The sequence below is a fragment of the Trypanosoma rangeli genome, assembly GCF_003719475.1.
Source record: "Trypanosoma rangeli strain AM80 chromosome Unknown Tra_15.4_contig_00258, whole genome shotgun sequence".
In the NCBI taxonomy this organism is placed as follows: Eukaryota; Euglenozoa; class Kinetoplastea; order Trypanosomatida; family Trypanosomatidae; genus Trypanosoma; species Trypanosoma rangeli.
Window position 1 is genome coordinate 1 of NW_021706000.1, and position 17,938 is coordinate 17,938.

Sequence of the window (17,938 nt, forward strand, 5' to 3'; positions counted from 1 at the left end):
CCTTATTTGTAGTATTGTCTTTCCTTTTGTATTTTTTGCCTTTTTTGTTAGTTGTTTGTCTTGTTTTTTTTTTTCCTTTTTCCCCTTTCTATCTATCCCTTTTTTTTTTTTGTTCCTTCGTTTTGGTAACGTTCTTTTGCCAAACATGCGGAATGTGCATCTGCGCACCACATCCAACAATGATGCGCATACCCCATTAAATACAACGAAGAAGTGTATCTCATGTCGGGGTCACTAATTCTTCCCTACGTGGACAAGGTGCCTTGCCAGCGGAAATTGATGCAGGCGCGTGCAATGGTGCGCCACGAGGCGGAGTGCGACCAGGGGGAAAAGAGTGCGTACGGCGAGAAACGTCACGCCTTGCTAGAACTTCAGCGGATAAACATGGACGAATATAACAAATTCAGGAATGAGTTACATGCGGCTTGCAAGGATCTGTTTTCGTCTTTAGCCACTCAGAGCTCAAGTCTTTCCCTTAGAAAGCGGAGACGCTCACCAGACACAGCGGCGGATTGTGAGATGTTGCGTTTTGAGGGACTTCTCACAGAGTCTTTGAACCTGGAGTTGCAACTGCAGTGCAGAGAAGGCCAAAGCCAAGAGTACGCGGATGCGGCGGTGGTGTTAGAGGCGTTGCAGTGCACACAAGAGGTGCTGCATGCCACAAGGCGGCGCACAGAGGAGATCAACGCTCTGCGCTGCGTGGAGCAGCGGCAATTTGCAAAGCTGCTGGCCGTAAAGGAGCGAATAGCACGCGGACGTCTGGAAAAAACGTATGCACTTGAAAAACTTCTGCGGGATGCTGAGAGAACTTATCACCGCTCAATGTTGCTGAATTCGCTGGAATAGATTCCGCTTCTCTGTGAAATGGTCTAATAGGCATGCTTCTATGACCTTTGGTCCCTTCTTGGCACCTTTAAGGAGGAGGAGGAGGAGGAGGGGGGGGGGGGGGAATTAGCAGGTGTTCATTCATGTTTGATTTCATACTTTCAACCGCCTCCACGCGTTCTCTTCTCACGTTTTTCTTTTTGTTCTTTCCGAGAAGCATGCGGAACGCATGCGCAACCAACTGGAGTGAATGAGATGATGCAGCTGCGTTGGAAGGCAGCACAAGCGCAGCTGTGTTTCCTGCTGCAATTTTTCATTGCTGATACTCATCCAGCAGAGGAATGGGGTTGTAACGACTGCCACGTTGTGAATTTACAGAGAGAGCCCGGTTACGAACGGTTAATTTTATGAATTAATTTGATTACTGGGGAGTGTGTGGGACGAATTTGTTCCTTAATTGGGAGGCGTTGGGCGCACACTGAAGCAAACTGTCATCTCTTCCATTCTTGCCCCTTCCCTTTTGTTGGATTAAAGGGAAGAACCTTGATTAGGCGAATATATATATATATATATGGGGTTTGCTCCATTTTGGAATTATTGACATTTATACTTCTTTCTAGTTTAGGGCACCGTAGCCTTGGAACGACGGCGAGACTCCCGACCTCCCTACTTACCCGAATAGTCTAGATTTTGGAGTGAGGATGGACTCGCACACCGTCGCGCCCCATGAGGCCCATGACATCATGCTGCCTTCAGGCGACAAATTTCACGTTGTTGTTTTTGGTGGCATTGACGAGGAATATACTCGGCGGGGGGAGACGCCCCCTCCTCTGCTCTTTTGTGTACACGGCGCCGGCATGAGCTGTTCTAGTTTTTTTCTACTTTCCACCCACTTGATGCATCTGCAGCAGGTCGAGGGGGATGGTGTCGGGCCGAATTCCGAAGAACCTACGGGCATTGTTCGTGTGGTTGCATATGATATGCGTTGCCATGGAGACTCAACGTTTGACGGTGGGGAGGCGAATCTCACCTTGCAGCTGCTTACGGACGATTTTTGTGCCATATTGCGCACTGTGAAGAGCACCCTCTTCCCCGACACACCCCGCGTGTACGTTGTGGGTCATTCACTGGGAGGTTCAGTGGCAGTGAATTCTCTGAGTAAGTCCAAGGACCTGATGAACATGGTGGGGGGGGTGGTGGTGCTTGATGTGGTGGAGGGCACCGCGAGGATGTCGTTGCGATACATGAACAAATTTCTTCAGAACCGTCCACATCAGTTCTCTGATGTGGCAGAGGCACAAAGTTGGTTCTTGCAACGTGGTGGCATGACAACGGCTACCGGAGCGGCAGTAACAGTGCCTCCACTACTAAAACGTGTGGGGGACCACTACGAATGGAAGTCTAACCTAGAGGCAATGTCGTCTGTATGGCCTGGGTGGTTTAACGGACTTGATGACGCTTTTGTTGGTTTGCCGTGCCCTAAGATGCTCTGTCTTGCCAATGCCGAGCGCCTTGATGATGCCCTTACTCTTGCCCAGATGCAGGGGAAGTTCCAGTTCGAGATTCTCGGCGGTGGGTGTGGACATTACGTCATGGATGATCAGCCGGCCGTCCTCGCCTCAAAGCTTCGCCGTTTCATTAAGAGGATTGAAACAATGATGGTAAAATTACGAAACAATCTTTGGAGACAAACATAGCAGGCGAAAATAGTAGGCGTGCGCGTCGGGGTACGTTGCCTCTCGTTGTAAATGTAGTTGGGATATTTAAGTTGAGGAGAAGCAGGTAGAAGCGGGATGGAGATATTATTATTTTTATTTTGCATGGACCACGCACGTTTATTGCAGCAACGTCCCTTTTTTGTTCCGTTTTGTTACTGATGTTGTTATTATTTCTTCTGCTTCAGAGCATATTGCTTCTGTCGCGTTTTTGGCATTGACTACTCATCCACGCATTCACCTTCTTCTCCCTTCTTATATATAGGCGTGTGGCTGCGTGCGTACTCCAATCCCAGCAATACAGGCAAGAGGAACTAAGAAAACATGCCACGTGAAGGGGCAAGCGGTCTGTGGCGCTCAGAGGACATGATTCGTCTTGACATCGTCACACAACGGGAGGTTCTGTACGACACAGTGGTCTCCATTGGGTTGCTTGGAAAGGCGCAATTTGTGGATGTGAATGGCAGCGAGACCGCCTTTATGCGGCCATACACAACTGAAATTCGTAGATGTGACGAGCTGGAGAGAAAGCTCTCTATAATCAAGGCAGAACTGGAGAGGGAGATGGACGTGAACGAACAGGAGCTTCCCGCATTGGGTAGCCCTGACGATGTCAGAAGACTTTTGTGTGGCACCGTGATTGAGGATGAAGAAGCGGTGGATGCCTTGCTGGAAGAATTAAAAGTTGTGAATGCCTCGCTTCAGGGTCTGCGACGTGAGATGAATTTGCGCATGGAATTGTCTCTGCTACACACACAAATGCAGAATTTCCTGCCATCCCCCCTTTCGCAACCTTCTGATGCATTCTTGCAGACACCGCACGTATTAGGGATGGTGGATGCAACCCGAGAGGAGGTTATTTACGCAATGACATACCGTGCAACCAAAGGAAACACCCTCATCGAGCTGGATAACGAGCACGTTATGCTTCTTGACCCATTGACTGGCGAGCGATGTATTGCCAAAACCCCCTTCGCAGTATTTACCTCTTCGCCTGCTGTACAGAAGCGGGTAGAGCGTCTCATCCTCAGTCTTGGAGCGACCATTTATTCTTTGAGGGAAGTCTCGCAGACAACGCGGGAAGAACATGAACGCGAAATGAAAGAGCTACAACACATGTACGAGCAGATGCAGCTGCGAAAAGTGGAGCTGCTTCAAAAGCATATTCGCGTCCATTCCACTTTTCTTCAAGTTGTTCAAATGAAGAAGAAGATTTTCACAATCATGAATTTGTGCATTGTGTGTGGTTCTACGTGCACTGCCTCTGCATGGATTCCACGAAAGCATGCTGAGGCTCTTCGTACAGCTATAAGGGAAGCCGTGCACACGGCTGCAGGCAATGTGGCTTCCGTGGTCTTAACTCACCCCTCACAAAGTAATCCTCCCACATGTTTTGAGACCAATAAATTTACGTGCGGTTTCCAGAGTCTCGTGGATAGTTATGGCACAGCACGATACAAGGAAGTAAACCCGGGAGTTTTTACAATTGTGACCTTTCCGTACTTATTCGGCATTATGTATGGTGATATTGGTCACGGCATGTTGTTGTTTTTTTTTGCTCTTTATTTGGTCTTGAAGGAAAACAGTTGGAACGGCTGCCATTTAAATGAAATGTTTGCCATGCTTTTTGGTGGGCGCTACTTATTGTTGCTGATGGGACTCTTTTCAATTTACATGGGGGCTCTCTACAACGATTTCTTTGGGTTCTCGATTGGACCGTTTTCTAGCGCCTACATCTGGCCCCCCATTGACGAACAAAATGGGACCGTTCACCCACTAGGCATGAACAATAGGACGGGTGTTTATCCAGTGGGACTTGATGTTGCGTGGACAGAGACTGAGAACAAGTTGGAGTTTTACAACTCTGTCAAAATGAAGTGTGCAGTCATTGTTGGGGTGGTTCAGATGCTCGTAGGAAACATTATATCGCTCCTTAATTACATATACAATCGCGACCTTTCCAAGGCTTTGTTTCTCTTCATCCCTAAGGTGGTATTTCTGCTTTCCACATTTGGTTACATGTCGCTTGCTATCGTGATGAAATGGTGTACCAGTTGGGAGAACACAAGTGAGGCGCCAAGTATCCTGGAAATGATGACAAACTTCTTCTTACAGCCTGGCACTGTGACACAACCTCTTTATAGGGGTCAGACATTGGTTCAGGTCATACTACTACTTACAGCCTTTGCCATGGTTCCTGTGATGTTAATTATGATGCCTTTTCTAGAGGCCTGTAAACACATAGGAGTGTCTAGGGAGTATTGCACATTTTCAGACCATATTTCATCGGCAATAAATATGAGTAATTCATTTATGAACGAGGAACAAACAGCCGCCGTTTCTATTGAGCATCGGAGTGGTCTCTCTCCAGGTGGTTTAGAAGCTGAGTGGAGAGATCATTCAGATGTAGTTTCAGACAATGGTCGCTTTGAAGAAGCATCTGCTGAGCATGCTCAGCACGGTATTGGTGATGCTCATGCTGCTGCTACGGATCATACAGCTGGTGATATGGAGACGGAGCATCCTTTTAACCTATCTGAGGTTATTATTCATTATATGATAGATACTATCGAGTACGTTCTTGGATGTGTATCGAATACTGCATCGTATCTTCGATTGTGGGCTCTTTCATTGGCGCACGCTCAACTGTCCGAGGTCTTCTTTACCTTTGCGGTGGTAAAGGTGCTTAATGTAGATACAACTGGTGTTTTTATTGCTGCAGGAGTTGCCGTCTGGCTTGGGGTGACCCTGGCGGTGCTTGTGGGGATGGAGGCCCTTTCTGCTTTCCTGCATGCGCTCCGATTACATTGGGTGGAGTTTAACAACAAGTTTTATATCGGTGATGGCCTGGCGTATGAACCATTTGGATTGGCTGCCCAAGCAGAGTAGGAGCTACAAGAGGCTTTAGTGTTATTATGGCATCTATTCCGGTGGGGAGACCCGTGTTTTTTGTTTTTTTTTGTTTTTTGGTGTTGGTGTTGTTGTTGTTGTTGCTGCTGCTTTCCCTTTTTGTGTTTCTCCCTCTTCTGTTCGGAGGTTTGACGCGGAGAAGTTACCTGTGTGTGCGTGTGTGTGTGCTCGTATGCAGGTAGCGGTCCATCTACACGAGTGTCATGCATTTATGTCTTATTGGCATTTACTCTTGTACTGTTCGCCGGTGACCTGCACCCAAAGAAGTAGCGATGATGTGAAGCTCTCATGTGGCGTTTCTGTGCCCTTCTCTGTTTCTTTTTCTTCTCACGCGCGTGGAGTCCAGTGTTTAACTTTCCAAGGAAACCCCAGATGCACCAATTGGAGCTTGAGAGCAATAACCATCCCTTATTCCAGGTTCCCAGTTTCATGGGATCGGAAGACGTGGACGACACGCATTCAAACTCTTCTGACATACCGTCGTATCAACACAGCGAGATGTCTATAGTGCCAGGAATGACCACCGCCCAGTTGTTGAGGTCCCACCGTTGGACTTTGTCTCACATGCGCTCAGGTTGTCACAAAAACGGCGACGAGAACCTTTACAGCCTCACCCTCAGCCGCCGTCACCTTCTGATTCCGAAGGAGTACGAGAGCATGGTTATTGACGGCGTCCTGGAGGCGCTTGAGAACTACAGTTTTGGTGTTGTTGAGAATGCTAAAACAAAAAAACGTTGATGCATTTTTTTTTCCTTTTTTACTTTTATTAAAGGTCTTGAATTGTGTTGTGTATTGTTTGCTTTTGTTAGTATTAGAGCGAAAACGGAGTGATGAAATTGAGTAGTGTGTAGGTGCGCATACACTGAGTGGATGGATGCCCGTCCTTATGCAGGTTAGTGCAGGTGCGCCCGGATGAGGAATTGTTTCCATTTACCACTTTTATTCTCATTTTTTTTTTTTTTATTATAGCGTTTTTACTTCGGACGTGATTTATTGTGTGTGAAGGAGGGAAGAAATGCAGGTGGGAAAGAATCAGTGGTTTTTTTTTTTTTTTGGCGGGTGCAGACATGACATTCGACCGTGGCAACAAAAGGACGGTTTGAATTGGAGTGGACGTTGCTTCTGTCGTCGTCCTTTTTACCGCCCTTTTTCTTTTCCTTTTTCCTTTTTTTTTTTTCTCAAAAAAAAACTGTCTTTGGCGCAAATTAGTTCTTCAATGTTTGTTTCGGCTAATGTATAGACGAGGGTGTGTTGGGGTGTATGTTGGTTGTTTGAAGGTCACCCCGTTGTCCGTGACGTACCACCCCCTTCTCTCCCACACACATCCTCGCATACCTGTACGCCTCATCTTTTTGTCCCCCCTCATCGCGCGCACCTTTATTTACCAATTTTATTAAATACGTGTATGAAGGGTGTGGAAAAAACACGCGGATGAGAGCATTTACACCGAAGCACACTACCGGATGGATGTGGGTGTTTGATTATTTGTTTAGTTTTTTTTTTCCTCCTCTTTTTTAAATATGTTTTACTTCCTTTTTCAGTTGCCCCCAGCGAGGTTTTAATTTCTTATTCCTAGACAGGTGGCGACGAGGCAAAGAGGTACCGGTAAATACGGGAGGAACACGCACGCATGGTGAGGGGTGCGTGCGCATGGGGAAAACGGTGAACCCTTCTGCAAACTGCAGGCGCGAATCTGCGCGTTGGACGGGGGGGGGGTGCTCGAAACAGAGAGAGGAGACGATATACGTGAAGAAGTAAGAGTCAAACGTGGTAAAAAAAAAAGCATCTTCTCTGAAACTAGAGGCGAAGAGATAAATAGATGTGTGTGGAGGAGAGAGAGAAGTGAGGTAATAACGGAAATATGAAAGGGATAATATATATATATTGCGCGTGCGTACAAAAGAAGATGAGGAAGGCGAAAAATAAATAAATAAAATGCCCACAAGTCTCTCCTCCAACAAGAAAAAGAGAAACAAAACAAACAAAGGTAAAATGAAGGGAAATAAAGGCTTTAATGCGCGGAGGAAAAGGGAGAAAACGAATGCAATGCTTTTATCCGGAACAAATTTGTTACTGGAGGTGTACCTATCTGCGCGGAGTATTTTACTGTTATCTTTTTTTTTTTTTTATGTGTGTCATGGTGCGTATTGTCAACAGCTGCGCACGCATTATCTCTCATTACCTGTCTTTTTGTTTTAATGCCTGTTCTTCTGCTTTTTAAATGAAGATATTTTGTTGTTGTTGTTTTATTTTATTCTGTGTGCTGGGAGTAATACATCCACGCACACAACAGAAGGTGATACACTCCTCTACGATCTAAACACACGCCTTTATTTATTTATTTTTTTGCTTCTTGCTGTTGAACTTAGGCGAACGTCTTTATATAATATATCTTCACAGTAACGCATACGATGCTACTCGCGTGGATTGTCGCCCTTGTGGGGTTTCTTTTCTGTTGGCTTTGGCAATTGCGGTTGCGCTCAAAGTACGTTCACAGGCCCTACAATGTAATGCGGCGGCCGTTTCAGGATCTACAGGTTGACTTCATTGTTGTTGGTGCTGGCCCAGGTGGTCTCGCCGCGGCTCAGTGCCTAATGGAGCGTGAAAAAGACGCCTCGGTGCTTCTCGTTGAGCGTGGCATGGATTCTCCCTCTACGGGCCCCTTCGTTACCATCACTGGTATTGCACACATGGATAAGTTGCTGTCGTACGCCGTGGAACTTGTGGGATCAAAGCTGGACAGCAGATGGTACGTGAACTGTCCTTTGCGTCAAGGAGTGAGTGGAAATGATGAGGGTGTTCCCTCCGTCGCACCGTATCCGAGAGGATGTGCAGTGGGAGGTACTTCCGTCATGGATTGGGCCATTTACTTCCCACCTATTCCTGTGACTGTTGGAGTGAAGCCTGTAGAAGAGGTTTTTGTCCCTCATACTTTTTCGGTTGGCCGAAATCCGTTGTCGTGGGCATTTGCAGAATCTTCTGGCGCGGTGCTGAAAAACAAACATTATTCCACCCTTTCAGCGCCGTATGTCCGCAACTGTGTCTTCCCTGGATTACTTCGTCTTGATGAAGATGGGTGTCGCCTCCCACTTTCACACTATTTGCTGCAGAAACACAACTCCAGGTTTTCTCTTTTGGAGGGCTGTGAGGTTACGGGCCTCTCGTTGGATGACAAAGGCATCGTCACAAGTGTTCACTGCCGGTCGCTGGATTCACGCACCTTTAAGGTGGCTGTTCGAAGAGGCGTCATTTTGTCCGCCGGTATTGTTGGGACAGCACGGATTATTAGGCACGTTTTTCCGAAGCTACAGGAGCACTTTACAGTTCGTGATTCCATTGCGTTGCCACTAATTTTTCGAGCCCGTCCTGGGCTGTCGGACGATCGTCGAAATCTCCGTTCCTTTAAGGCACACATGGCATGGTGGATAGCGCGACGAGGGCCTTTTCTTAACTCCGTATGCGACACGTTGGCGGTCGTTGATGTGCCTTCACTTGGTACCTGTGCGGAACTGGTCGTCTTCTTCTTGCCCTTTGGAGGTCGCGACCGCACACTTTATAGACACTTGGGTCTGGATCGCATGCTTGGTGCATTTGCAGAGGGATTCATGTTCTTGATAACTTTGCGCGGTGTGGACGGCCTCTGCTTTGATCTGTTAATGGACTCTGTAGAGGGATCTGTGGACGCGGGAGCAGAATCCTCTTCTTACCTTAATAGAGTTATTTCACCCCCTTCTTCTGTGTTGTCCAGCGCACTGTTGGCGAAGGTGTCCTCGGCCTTCATGGACGGCATGCAACTCTGTCGAAAAATTGTGGGTAAACCGCCACTCACGCGATTCTCAAGCGGGCAGGAGGCGGTTGATGCTACACTGACCGCAGACCCCACACTTGCCGTTCAATACGTGAAGTTGACGCGAACTCTACCATCGAAGCTCACCAAACAACAACGCAGCAATGCACCGGCTTTGGTGGCATGGGCAGCGGAATCTTCAAGAAGCCCTGCGTACATGGATGCATACATTCGTCGACATGCGTTCTGGTTGGGTTTTGGAAGTGGCTCCTGTGCGGCGTCACTCGCAAATGCGAATGAAAGTTTTCGCCTGTCAGGCACTCAAAATGTTTTTATTGGCGACTGCTCGGCAGTGGGGGAGATGGGGTGGAGGGCCGGTGGCTGTGACACACTACGGTCTGGTTCTGTCTCCACCGCTATGGCTTTAGGGAAGGCGGCGGCAATTGAGTTGCTGTCACATTAGTACGGGATCTTTTCTGTGACACATGCCCACGTCAATTAGGTTCCATGGTTGGAAAATAAACGATTTATCTTCTTTTTTCTCTTTTCGCTACTCGCTGCATGTTTTTGTTTGGTCTCTCCAGTCCTCCTTGCATGCATATCAGAGGATATGTTGTTCCTTGTTACTATTGACGCCCTTCGTGGTTTGGTTGAACGTTTCCTCGTTGTCTTGTTTTTCCCGTTTCTGTTGCTCTTGTTGTTGTTGGCTTACATTGGAAATGAGGGGCGTCTGCCGTAGGCCTCCGAAACACGTTTTTTGTTTTTGTTTTTTCTCCTCCTCCCGTTGGAGCCAACACGCCCAGAGGATACCGGAGACACGGCCGCAAAAAAGGTGGGTTGCAAGGAGCAAACATCGTGCAACGATGCAGTCAGATGGCTGCGACGACCCGGATTTCACTAAGCTGAGTGATCGGGAGTTCGCCGAAGAGTTGCGGAGACTCTGCGACGTTCTTAGCTGCTCCGTGCAGGGCACCGCGAACACGAACGACTGGGATAAGCGTCTTGTAGCACTGCGACAACTTTGCAAACTTGCTCGCGGCGATGTCTCCAAATGTCGCGGGTTTCTTTCACTGATGGGCATGTACGTGAAGGTTCCGCTACAGCATCACATTGAAGAGGTGCGGACACTGTTGAGCACTGAAGCATGTGCCGTTGTGGTTGCGTTTGCGGAACACTCAAGCAACCGCACTGCGTGGCGAGCTGCGAGTGAGTGGTTTATTCCTTCCTTGCTGCAGCTAACAATGCGCACCAATCGTGTTTCACTTTTGTCCGCAGTAGGGACGTTGGGGGCACTTGCAAGGACGAATAGTTTTGGGCCTGCAGCATTTGCAGAACTTCTTCGCGGCTGTACTGCCCGGCACGCGGCAACACGGCGAAATGCCCTTGGTGTACTCCAAGTTGTCATGAAGCAGGGCCAGAATGATGATGGCGACGTTCCGCTTTCAAAGTCTATTGATGCCATCTGCAGGGTGCTGCGGTTTGCATTGTCCGACGCAGATGAAGAGACGCGACGATGTGCCCGGTCGTGTTTTTGGACCTTTCATGCTAGTGAGCCAGAGGCGGCGGAGAGGCTTTACAAGGGGATGGAAAACCCAGTGAAGCGATCATTGGCCCGCAAAATTTTCCCGCAAGCACCAAATACAAAAGATGCCGCCGTTGTTGGGAAAACCCCGGTTGCGGTGACAAAAACGACGAAGACAGCAAGTGGATATTCTGAGGATGTGGAGCAGTTGTTATTGCCACCACATATTTCTCTCTCTGTAACAAATAGTCACGGGAACATTGCCGTGAAGGCGCCGGAGGGGGAAAATAAGATGACAGAAGACGTGGCGGAGAGTTGGGCGTTGGTGCACGATGCACTTCAAAGTACGTTGTGGTCTGAACGTCTTTTGGGGCTACGACGCCTTTCTGAAGGGTTTCTCCATTTTCGTCAAGAGGCGGAATCTGTGAGGTTGCTGATCCCGCGTCTAAACGACCCCAACTCTCGGGTGGCACAAATGGCACTTCAGGTGTTGCAGGTGGTAATGCGTACCTCTCCTACCCTATTGAAGGTGGTTTTGCCGGACGTGGTAACCGCGCTCCTTGTCAACATGAGTGGGAACAAGGAGGCGCTGTCAAATGCCTCGCGGGAGCATCTTGCTAGCATCATTCAGGTGAATGCCGTGGATGACGTGGCTCGCGCCATTTACCGCACACTCGGCGATGTGGTTGCCCCCAGGGTTAAGGTGCACGCGGTGGAATATGCTCAGTACCTCTATGAGCAACATGCTGCTCATTTTGAACAATCCTCGCCAATGACTCTGGCCATGACGCATCTCTTACAGTGTTTAAGGAGCAATAGAAAGGGAGGTGATGTATACAAGGCTGCCATTTCTTCTCTTGCTGCACTGTATGTTTCGGCAGAGACGAATTTCGTACGAACGTTGCTTCAGTTATCACCGATTGAGCGCGATGCCCTCGTTGAGACGTTAGAGCCCACCATTCCACACCTCGCACAGGAGTGCCGGCGTCGCGTGACGGGCGAGAGACCGCTGCAGCATGCCCCTTTGCACATTTGCTCCCCATTTGCAGAGAAACTTAGGCACAGCAGTGGCACTTCCCCAAAGTGTGGTCCAGGAATTGAGCGACAGCGGATGGTGCGAGGGCAAGGACGACAGACCCATTCTGCTTCTTCTTCTGTCAAAAAGGAGGTGGATTACAAAAAGGTTTGTAATGTTTCATCAGCCAACGAACAAGCAAATGGTGGGTTGGAGAAAATACAAAGAACCAACTGTGAAGGGCTGGGTTCGGTAAGTGCGCCAACCTTGCAACGGTCCTCTCAGCGTGAGTCATTACTGAGAACTCGTGATTTCACTCACCGTGATTCAATTGCTCCTGTAGGGGCACCATCCTCCTGCCAACCCGCTTGTAAAAGCGATGACCCAAGTGATCTTCTCGTTCGCTTGGACGAAACATACGGAGTGGTGGACGTCTGCGCTGTTCTTGACCGAGTACAAAGTATGATTGCAGTGAACCCAACACCGTGGTTAGATGTTTTCGGACACCTGCTAATGCAACTCGAGAGACTTATTTCTCAGTCATGTGAGCCCAATCATGTTGTGCGGCGTCGAGGGATTCTTGTTCTTCGCACCGTAGTTGAACAAAAAGTCCTACAGCGACCTGTTACCCGATGCTTAAAACGGATTGTTCTTCTTGCACGTGTGGGAATAGATGATGTCTTCCCTGAAGTGCATGTCGAGGCCACAGCTGTGCTGCAAACGATTTTTAGTGGCCGTCTTTACCCCATAGATCACATTTTGAATTCAGTTGCCATGAGTTTAGAAAATTGGTTATCTGATGACAGTGGGTACAGTAGCAGCGGTTGGCTGATGCTACTCGAATCCGTAGAACACCTGTTTGCTCGACAGGGAAGAGGCATCGTCTTGGTGCAGGACCCTTCTAACGAATATGTGGCCCCGCAGGATTCTGCTACTTCAGGTGTTGTAAGTGAACCTGTCTTTTCCCGTCTGTGCGGTGTCGTTCTTCAGGCTCTGCGGCACGCCGTTACCGAGGTTCGTCTTACCGCAGTTCTTGTGGTTGTCTCTATATGGATGAGCCTAGACACTGCCGTCCTTCCCTACTTGGTGGGCCTAACAGCCAGTCAACGCAAACTCGTCTCACTCTACTATAACAAGATAACATCTGAACGTATGCCGGGGGTGCACGACACGATCCAAGAACGCGACTTGACGCGTGAGATGCGTGCCATGGGACTACCGGAACCGGCTTGTCTATAGATTAGAGGTGCACTGAGTCCGTCCTCTCTCCATTGTGTAGATGCTCCTTTTGTACACTAGAAACGGTTGTCTCTCTTCCAACTCTTTTTATCACGCAATTGCAGGTGTTGTTGCTGGAGGGGATGGGATGACACGTTTATATATATAGTTCTTGGGCAGCTGCCGCAGTCTCTCGTCACGCACACGCATGCCTGTCTCACCCATCTTTTTATACCTTGCCCTTGCCTCCATCGACTTATTGTCTGTCTTCAAACAAAGCGCGACAACGCAGACTACTTCCAAGCATAACACAGAAGACGGAAAGTCATAAATTTATACATTCAACTTTTTATATAAGTAAACGTGCGAAAAGAAAGAAAAGGAACACACGCAAACAACATTAAAGGGGGCCCTTGTATCCGCATATACGCACATACTTTTGCAAAGTGGGAATACGAGAACTGCAATCACCATTTATTGAAATCCATTGAATGTCCTACATTGTTTTTGCAGTGGATAGCGCCGATCGACTGACGCTCCTCGGCCCTCCCACTCCTGAAGGTCCTAACCTAAAGCAAATAGCGCTAAGCTTTATTCAGGCCCCGAAACTTGCTCGTCGTGCATCTAATGCTGAGTTTGGACCTGAGGATCCTTTTGCATTTGAAGCGGCGGAATTAATGCGCACCACTTTTATTGGAAAACCTGTAAAGTTTACTGAAGATTATGTAATTGATGCACTCCAACGACGTGCTGGACGCCTGAAACTTGCAAGCGGAGAAGATGCCTCACTGCTTCTACTGCGGCATGGATTTGCCACCGTGCCGGAACGCATCCCAGCCCGTATGGAAAAGGCATTATTTAAGGAGTACTCTGCACTTATGAATGAGGCAAAGCTGGCAAGGAAGGGTGTTTTTGCTCCCGATGCGGCATCGCACACGCGGAAGCTTCGTGATCTTACAGTGGACGAGACAACGAAGTTGGGGGAAAAGTTGAAGGGAAAAACTGTTCTTGTGCGCGTCGAACAGGTTCTTTTGCCGACCGTCTGCATGGTCCTGGCGGAAAGTTTTCCTGACACACCCATAGCGGTTCATATGCCTGGTGTGACGGTAAAGGATCCTGACTGCTTTGCCGTCGCCTCTGAGGCGCGTTTTCATACCGAACGTTACTTATTGCACCGCAGGGTCAAAATTTTTTTTGAGGGTATTGATGATTTTGGAAATATTCTTGGTTCTGTTACTTCTTCCACGGGTGTATTCCAAAGTGAGCTACTCTCACGAGGGTTTGTAAAACTAAATGGCGCGACTTTGGGATTTACAAGTCAGTCTGATGCATTACACGCTGCTGAAAAGGAAGCGCGGGAGAAGCGGCAGGGGATCTGGAAGAATTGGAAAGAACCCACAGACAAAAACACCCTTCAAGTCAATTATGGGATGGCTGCGACCACTGCTGCCGGTCTGCCTGTAAATAACGCTAACGGCAGTACAGGCCTGGAGTACAAGGGGCCGTTGTCCTTTAGTGCTGTGGTGGTGCAAATTGTTAATGGTGACACCATCACTGTGCGCTCAGATGAGTCAAGGGAATTTATTCGCGTTTCTCTCGCCGGTGTACGCTCGAGTAAGAATATCACCCGTGAACAGGATGGTCGTTCCCCTGAGACACGTGTGACTTACATGGACTACGAGTGGGAGGCGAGGGAGTTTTTGCGCATCCACTACATTGGTAAACGCGTGGTTGTCAAGGTGGAGTACGTGCGGCAAATTCCAGAGACGAAAGAAGTTCGACCGGTGGCTCTTTTGTCTATCCCGGAGACGGGAGTGAACGTGGGTGTCTCCTTACTGGAGACGGGGTACGCAACCTTTCACCTCGGCAAGAATGATATTTGCGCCGCTGCTTCTTTGCTGCAGAGCGCTACAGAAAAGGCCCGTGAACGAGGTCTTGGAGCCTTCAGCAAGGGAAAACCTCCGGTGCACAAGGTTGTTGAATTAAGTCACCTGGGCAGTGCTCGTGGGAAGTACTACCTAAGTTTTCTGCAACGTGGTATGCAAGGCAACCGTCCTCCTCTATTGAAGGGAGTTGTGGACCTGGTGCTTGGCGGGAGTTCTATCCGGGTGTACATTCCGAAGGAGAATTTTCAGATTCCGGTAAAAGTGGCGGGAATCATCACTCCTATGGGTGCCGCAAATAATTCGGAGACCGCCGATCCATTTGCAGAGGAGTCAAAGAGCTTTGCAGTGAGTATGCTGCAACAACTTAACGTGGAAATTCAGGTGCATACGACGGACAAGGTTGGTAATTTTATCTCCTCTGTTTTTCTTGCTGATGGCACCAACTTTTCGGTGGCCACGGTAGAGGCAGGACTGGGGACGGTGGCGAATGCGGACCGTCTTCCCTATTACCAGCAGCTCATTGATGCGGAGCGGAAGGCGCAGAGTGAGCAAAAGAATATTTGGTCCAACCAATCTTCCATTCCGCAGCGTGCGCTGAAGCTTATGGCTGAACGGAACGCTAATGTTGTCGGGTCTTATACTCGCTGTGTTGGTCCAAAGGCGGAGTTTTTCCCTTGTGTGCTGTCAGAGGTGGGTGAGGATGGATATTCTGTCTATCTACAGGAACAGTGTGAGGAGCTGGAGCAGAGACTGGAGACAGTGCAAGATCTTGCCAAACAAGTCTTGTCGTCAAGTGGAGAATATCAACCCAAACGCGGCGAACTCGTGGTTGCGCAGTACAAGAAGGATAAGACGTGGCATCGTGCTAAGGTACTACACGCAAAAAAGGGTGATTCAATTGTCACGGTCCTTTTTGTGGACTTTGGCACGATGTCAGAGGTACGGGTGAAGGACGTACGAAACATTCCGCGTGGTCCGGAGTTTGCGCTCCTGCGTGACCTGGAGCCGCTGGCTCGCCTTGTGCGCCTTGCATTCCTCAAATCGAAAGTGCCGGCTGCTGAAACATATGCCAATTATGCGTGCGACGTTATCTACGATTACACCGATGGCGCTGCCATCGCGAAGGAGGTGTATGAGGACGGGAGGGGTCTCGTGTACTGCACCGTCACCGTCAACGAGAATGTTCCTTCACTGAGTGAGACCTTGTTGCAGCGGGGCGTTGCGCTGCTTGACCGCGCCACAGCGACGATTGATACGATGGAGTATCAGCGGCATGAGGCGGCACAAACCATCGCTCGACGCGGTCACAAAGGGATGTGGCAGTACGGCGACATTGACGACGAAAGCGAGGACGCTTGAGGAGAGTGCGGCGAGAAGCAAACAAATATAAGCGAAGGAAACAGGACACTGGTGAGGAACAGTGCTTGTGAATTAGGATGTGGCTGCCTTTCCACAAATGGAAACCACAACAGAAACAAAATAAATATTGACAGTAGGAAAGAGGGAGGGAAAAGATGGGACTAAAGGATGACTTGGTATTTCTCGTAGCATGCTGCTTACGTGGAATGAGTGCCCCCTACTTACTTAAGTTGAACGGGGTGCACTTTTGGGTGATCAGTGTGTTCATTTGTTCGTACATTTTTCACTTCCCCCCTCACACACACACACGTTTTGACTTTCACTCTCGCCGCTTTCTTCACACACAACCGGGTCCTTGGATTTTTTTTTTTTATATATATATACCCAAAAATTAAGAAAAAAAAATGCAATGCCTTCGCTTATGCGAATCTGGAGGCACATGGATGGATGTGGTGGAGTTGACATCCCTCTACTATGAACTGCCTCTGCATTGTTGGTGTTTGCTTGTCTACATTTCCTTTTTTCTTGTCATGAGGTTTTGTTTGAAGTTGTTTTGCACGCGAACTTTCAGACCCCGTTGTAGCAGGATATTTGACGCTTATTTAATTCATTCTCTTCAGCAGGCGATGTCGGCCGTTCCTCATCTACAAAAGCAACTGCGGGAGCTGTCGACAAGTCCCCCTGCCGGTTTCCGCGTGGAATCGGAGGATCTCTTCACTTGGACGGTCTGGTTCTCTGGCCCAGAAGGCACCCCGTACGCGCCAGGGATTTACAAGGCGGAGCTTCGTTTTCCAAAGGAGTTTCCCATGAAACCCCCTGTTTTCAAGGTGCTTTCTTCCTTTTGGCACCCCAATGTTTACACCGATGGTAAGGTGTGCATCTCCATCCTTCACCCGCCTGGCGAGGATGAGATGAATACGGAAGAGACGGCCATGATGCGCTGGACACCGATTCAAACAATTCGCTCGGTTCTATTGTCAGTTGTCTCACTGCTCAGCGACCCTGACCCAAAGGATGCCGGTGCCCCCGCAAACGTTGCAGCGTTGGTTCAGTACCGCAAAGACCGCGCGGCGTTTAACTCTCACTGTCAGCAGCTGGCGCAGAAGTCGCTGTCAGAGCTCCCACCGAATTTTGTCCCACCGAAGCACGAAGATCGTGTAGAGTACCCTGTGAGCTACATCTCTGCTGTGGAAATGGACTACGAAGATGATTCCGAGCCCGAGGGGCACACAGCTCCGAACTGCTTTGGCGACGAACTCCGCCAGCTTCGGGAGATGGACGTTGCGCCAGAGAAGTCAGATAGTGAACTACTCAGCATGCTTATGGAGGTGAAGGGTGACGTGGCAACGCTGATGGAACGGTTAATGTGAATCCCACTTTGGTAAAGAACAAATGGGGAATGAAGGAGGTTGCTGAGGGCGTTGGAAGAAAAAGGTAAGCTTAGGTACCGCCGGAAAAGATTACCGACGCAGACGATTTTTTCACTATTCCAGTCACTAACGCGTAGTCTCCTCCATGATTTTTTCCCCTTCTTTACAGCAATGCAGGTTTTGCTGGTGTCTTTTCAAGATTAACGCATTGGATCCTGCATTTAGCATTAAACCCCTGTCAGTTGTTTTATTTATGTGTGTGCAAGTTTGTGTTCCTTTCGGCGTGCAGGCAAACAAATTTTTGACGCTTTCAGACATGTTTTGTTGGAGA

At 48.8% G+C, this 17,938-nt stretch overlaps 8 protein-coding genes across 8 annotated transcripts, besides 8 other annotated features; all 8 read left to right on the top strand.

Annotated features, from left to right (window-relative positions):
- The first annotated feature begins 24 nt into the window (after positions 1 to 24).
- Positions 25 to 114: a microsatellite.
- A 108-nt stretch (positions 115 to 222) lies between these two features.
- Positions 223 to 846, top strand: TraAM80_06783 (uncharacterized protein; the record flags this gene model as incomplete). The annotated part of the gene is made up of 1 exon (XM_029383611.1): positions 223 to 846. The coding sequence occupies one exon, from the start codon at positions 223 to 225 to the stop codon at positions 844 to 846; it is 624 nt and encodes a 207-aa protein (XP_029236565.1).
- A 71-nt stretch (positions 847 to 917) lies between these two features.
- Positions 918 to 949: a sequence feature (G-rich).
- Positions 950 to 1,380: 431 nt separating this feature from the next.
- Positions 1,381 to 1,398: a microsatellite.
- Positions 1,399 to 1,526: 128 nt separating this feature from the next.
- TraAM80_06784 (protein phosphatase methylesterase 1) lies at positions 1,527 to 2,522 on the top strand (the record flags this gene model as incomplete). Its single annotated transcript, XM_029383612.1, has 1 exon — positions 1,527 to 2,522. One exon carries the CDS (start codon positions 1,527 to 1,529, stop codon positions 2,520 to 2,522), a length of 996 nt encoding a protein of 331 aa, XP_029236566.1.
- A 342-nt stretch (positions 2,523 to 2,864) lies between these two features.
- Positions 2,865 to 5,429, top strand: TraAM80_06785 (putative vacuolar proton-ATPase-like protein; the record flags this gene model as incomplete). The annotated part of the gene is made up of 1 exon (XM_029383613.1): positions 2,865 to 5,429. One exon carries the CDS (start codon positions 2,865 to 2,867, stop codon positions 5,427 to 5,429), a length of 2,565 nt encoding a protein of 854 aa, XP_029236567.1.
- Positions 5,430 to 5,485: 56 nt separating this feature from the next.
- Positions 5,486 to 5,508: a microsatellite.
- Positions 5,509 to 5,559: a microsatellite.
- A 38-nt stretch (positions 5,560 to 5,597) lies between these two features.
- Positions 5,598 to 5,617: a microsatellite.
- A 205-nt stretch (positions 5,618 to 5,822) lies between these two features.
- On the top strand, positions 5,823 to 6,188 carry TraAM80_06786 (uncharacterized protein; the record flags this gene model as incomplete). The annotated part of the gene is made up of 1 exon (XM_029383614.1): positions 5,823 to 6,188. One exon carries the CDS (start codon positions 5,823 to 5,825, stop codon positions 6,186 to 6,188), a length of 366 nt encoding a protein of 121 aa, XP_029236568.1.
- A 408-nt stretch (positions 6,189 to 6,596) lies between these two features.
- Positions 6,597 to 6,627: a microsatellite.
- A 1,234-nt stretch (positions 6,628 to 7,861) lies between these two features.
- Positions 7,862 to 9,700, top strand: TraAM80_06787 (uncharacterized protein; the record flags this gene model as incomplete). The annotated part of the gene is made up of 1 exon (XM_029383615.1): positions 7,862 to 9,700. The coding sequence occupies one exon, from the start codon at positions 7,862 to 7,864 to the stop codon at positions 9,698 to 9,700; it is 1,839 nt and encodes a 612-aa protein (XP_029236569.1).
- A 201-nt stretch (positions 9,701 to 9,901) lies between these two features.
- Positions 9,902 to 9,943: a microsatellite.
- A 157-nt stretch (positions 9,944 to 10,100) lies between these two features.
- TraAM80_06788 (putative CLIP-associating protein 1-like) lies at positions 10,101 to 13,013 on the top strand (the record flags this gene model as incomplete). The annotated part of the gene is made up of 1 exon (XM_029383616.1): positions 10,101 to 13,013. One exon carries the CDS (start codon positions 10,101 to 10,103, stop codon positions 13,011 to 13,013), a length of 2,913 nt encoding a protein of 970 aa, XP_029236570.1.
- Positions 13,014 to 13,483: 470 nt separating this feature from the next.
- Positions 13,484 to 16,237, top strand: TraAM80_06789 (4SNc-Tudor domain protein; the record flags this gene model as incomplete). Its single annotated transcript, XM_029383617.1, has 1 exon — positions 13,484 to 16,237. One exon carries the CDS (start codon positions 13,484 to 13,486, stop codon positions 16,235 to 16,237), a length of 2,754 nt encoding a protein of 917 aa, XP_029236571.1.
- A 404-nt stretch (positions 16,238 to 16,641) lies between these two features.
- On the top strand, positions 16,642 to 17,607 carry TraAM80_06790 (ubiquitin-conjugating enzyme protein; the record flags this gene model as incomplete). Its single annotated transcript, XM_029383618.1, has 1 exon — positions 16,642 to 17,607. One exon carries the CDS (start codon positions 16,642 to 16,644, stop codon positions 17,605 to 17,607), a length of 966 nt encoding a protein of 321 aa, XP_029236572.1.
- Between the last annotated feature and the right edge of the window lie 331 nt (positions 17,608 to 17,938).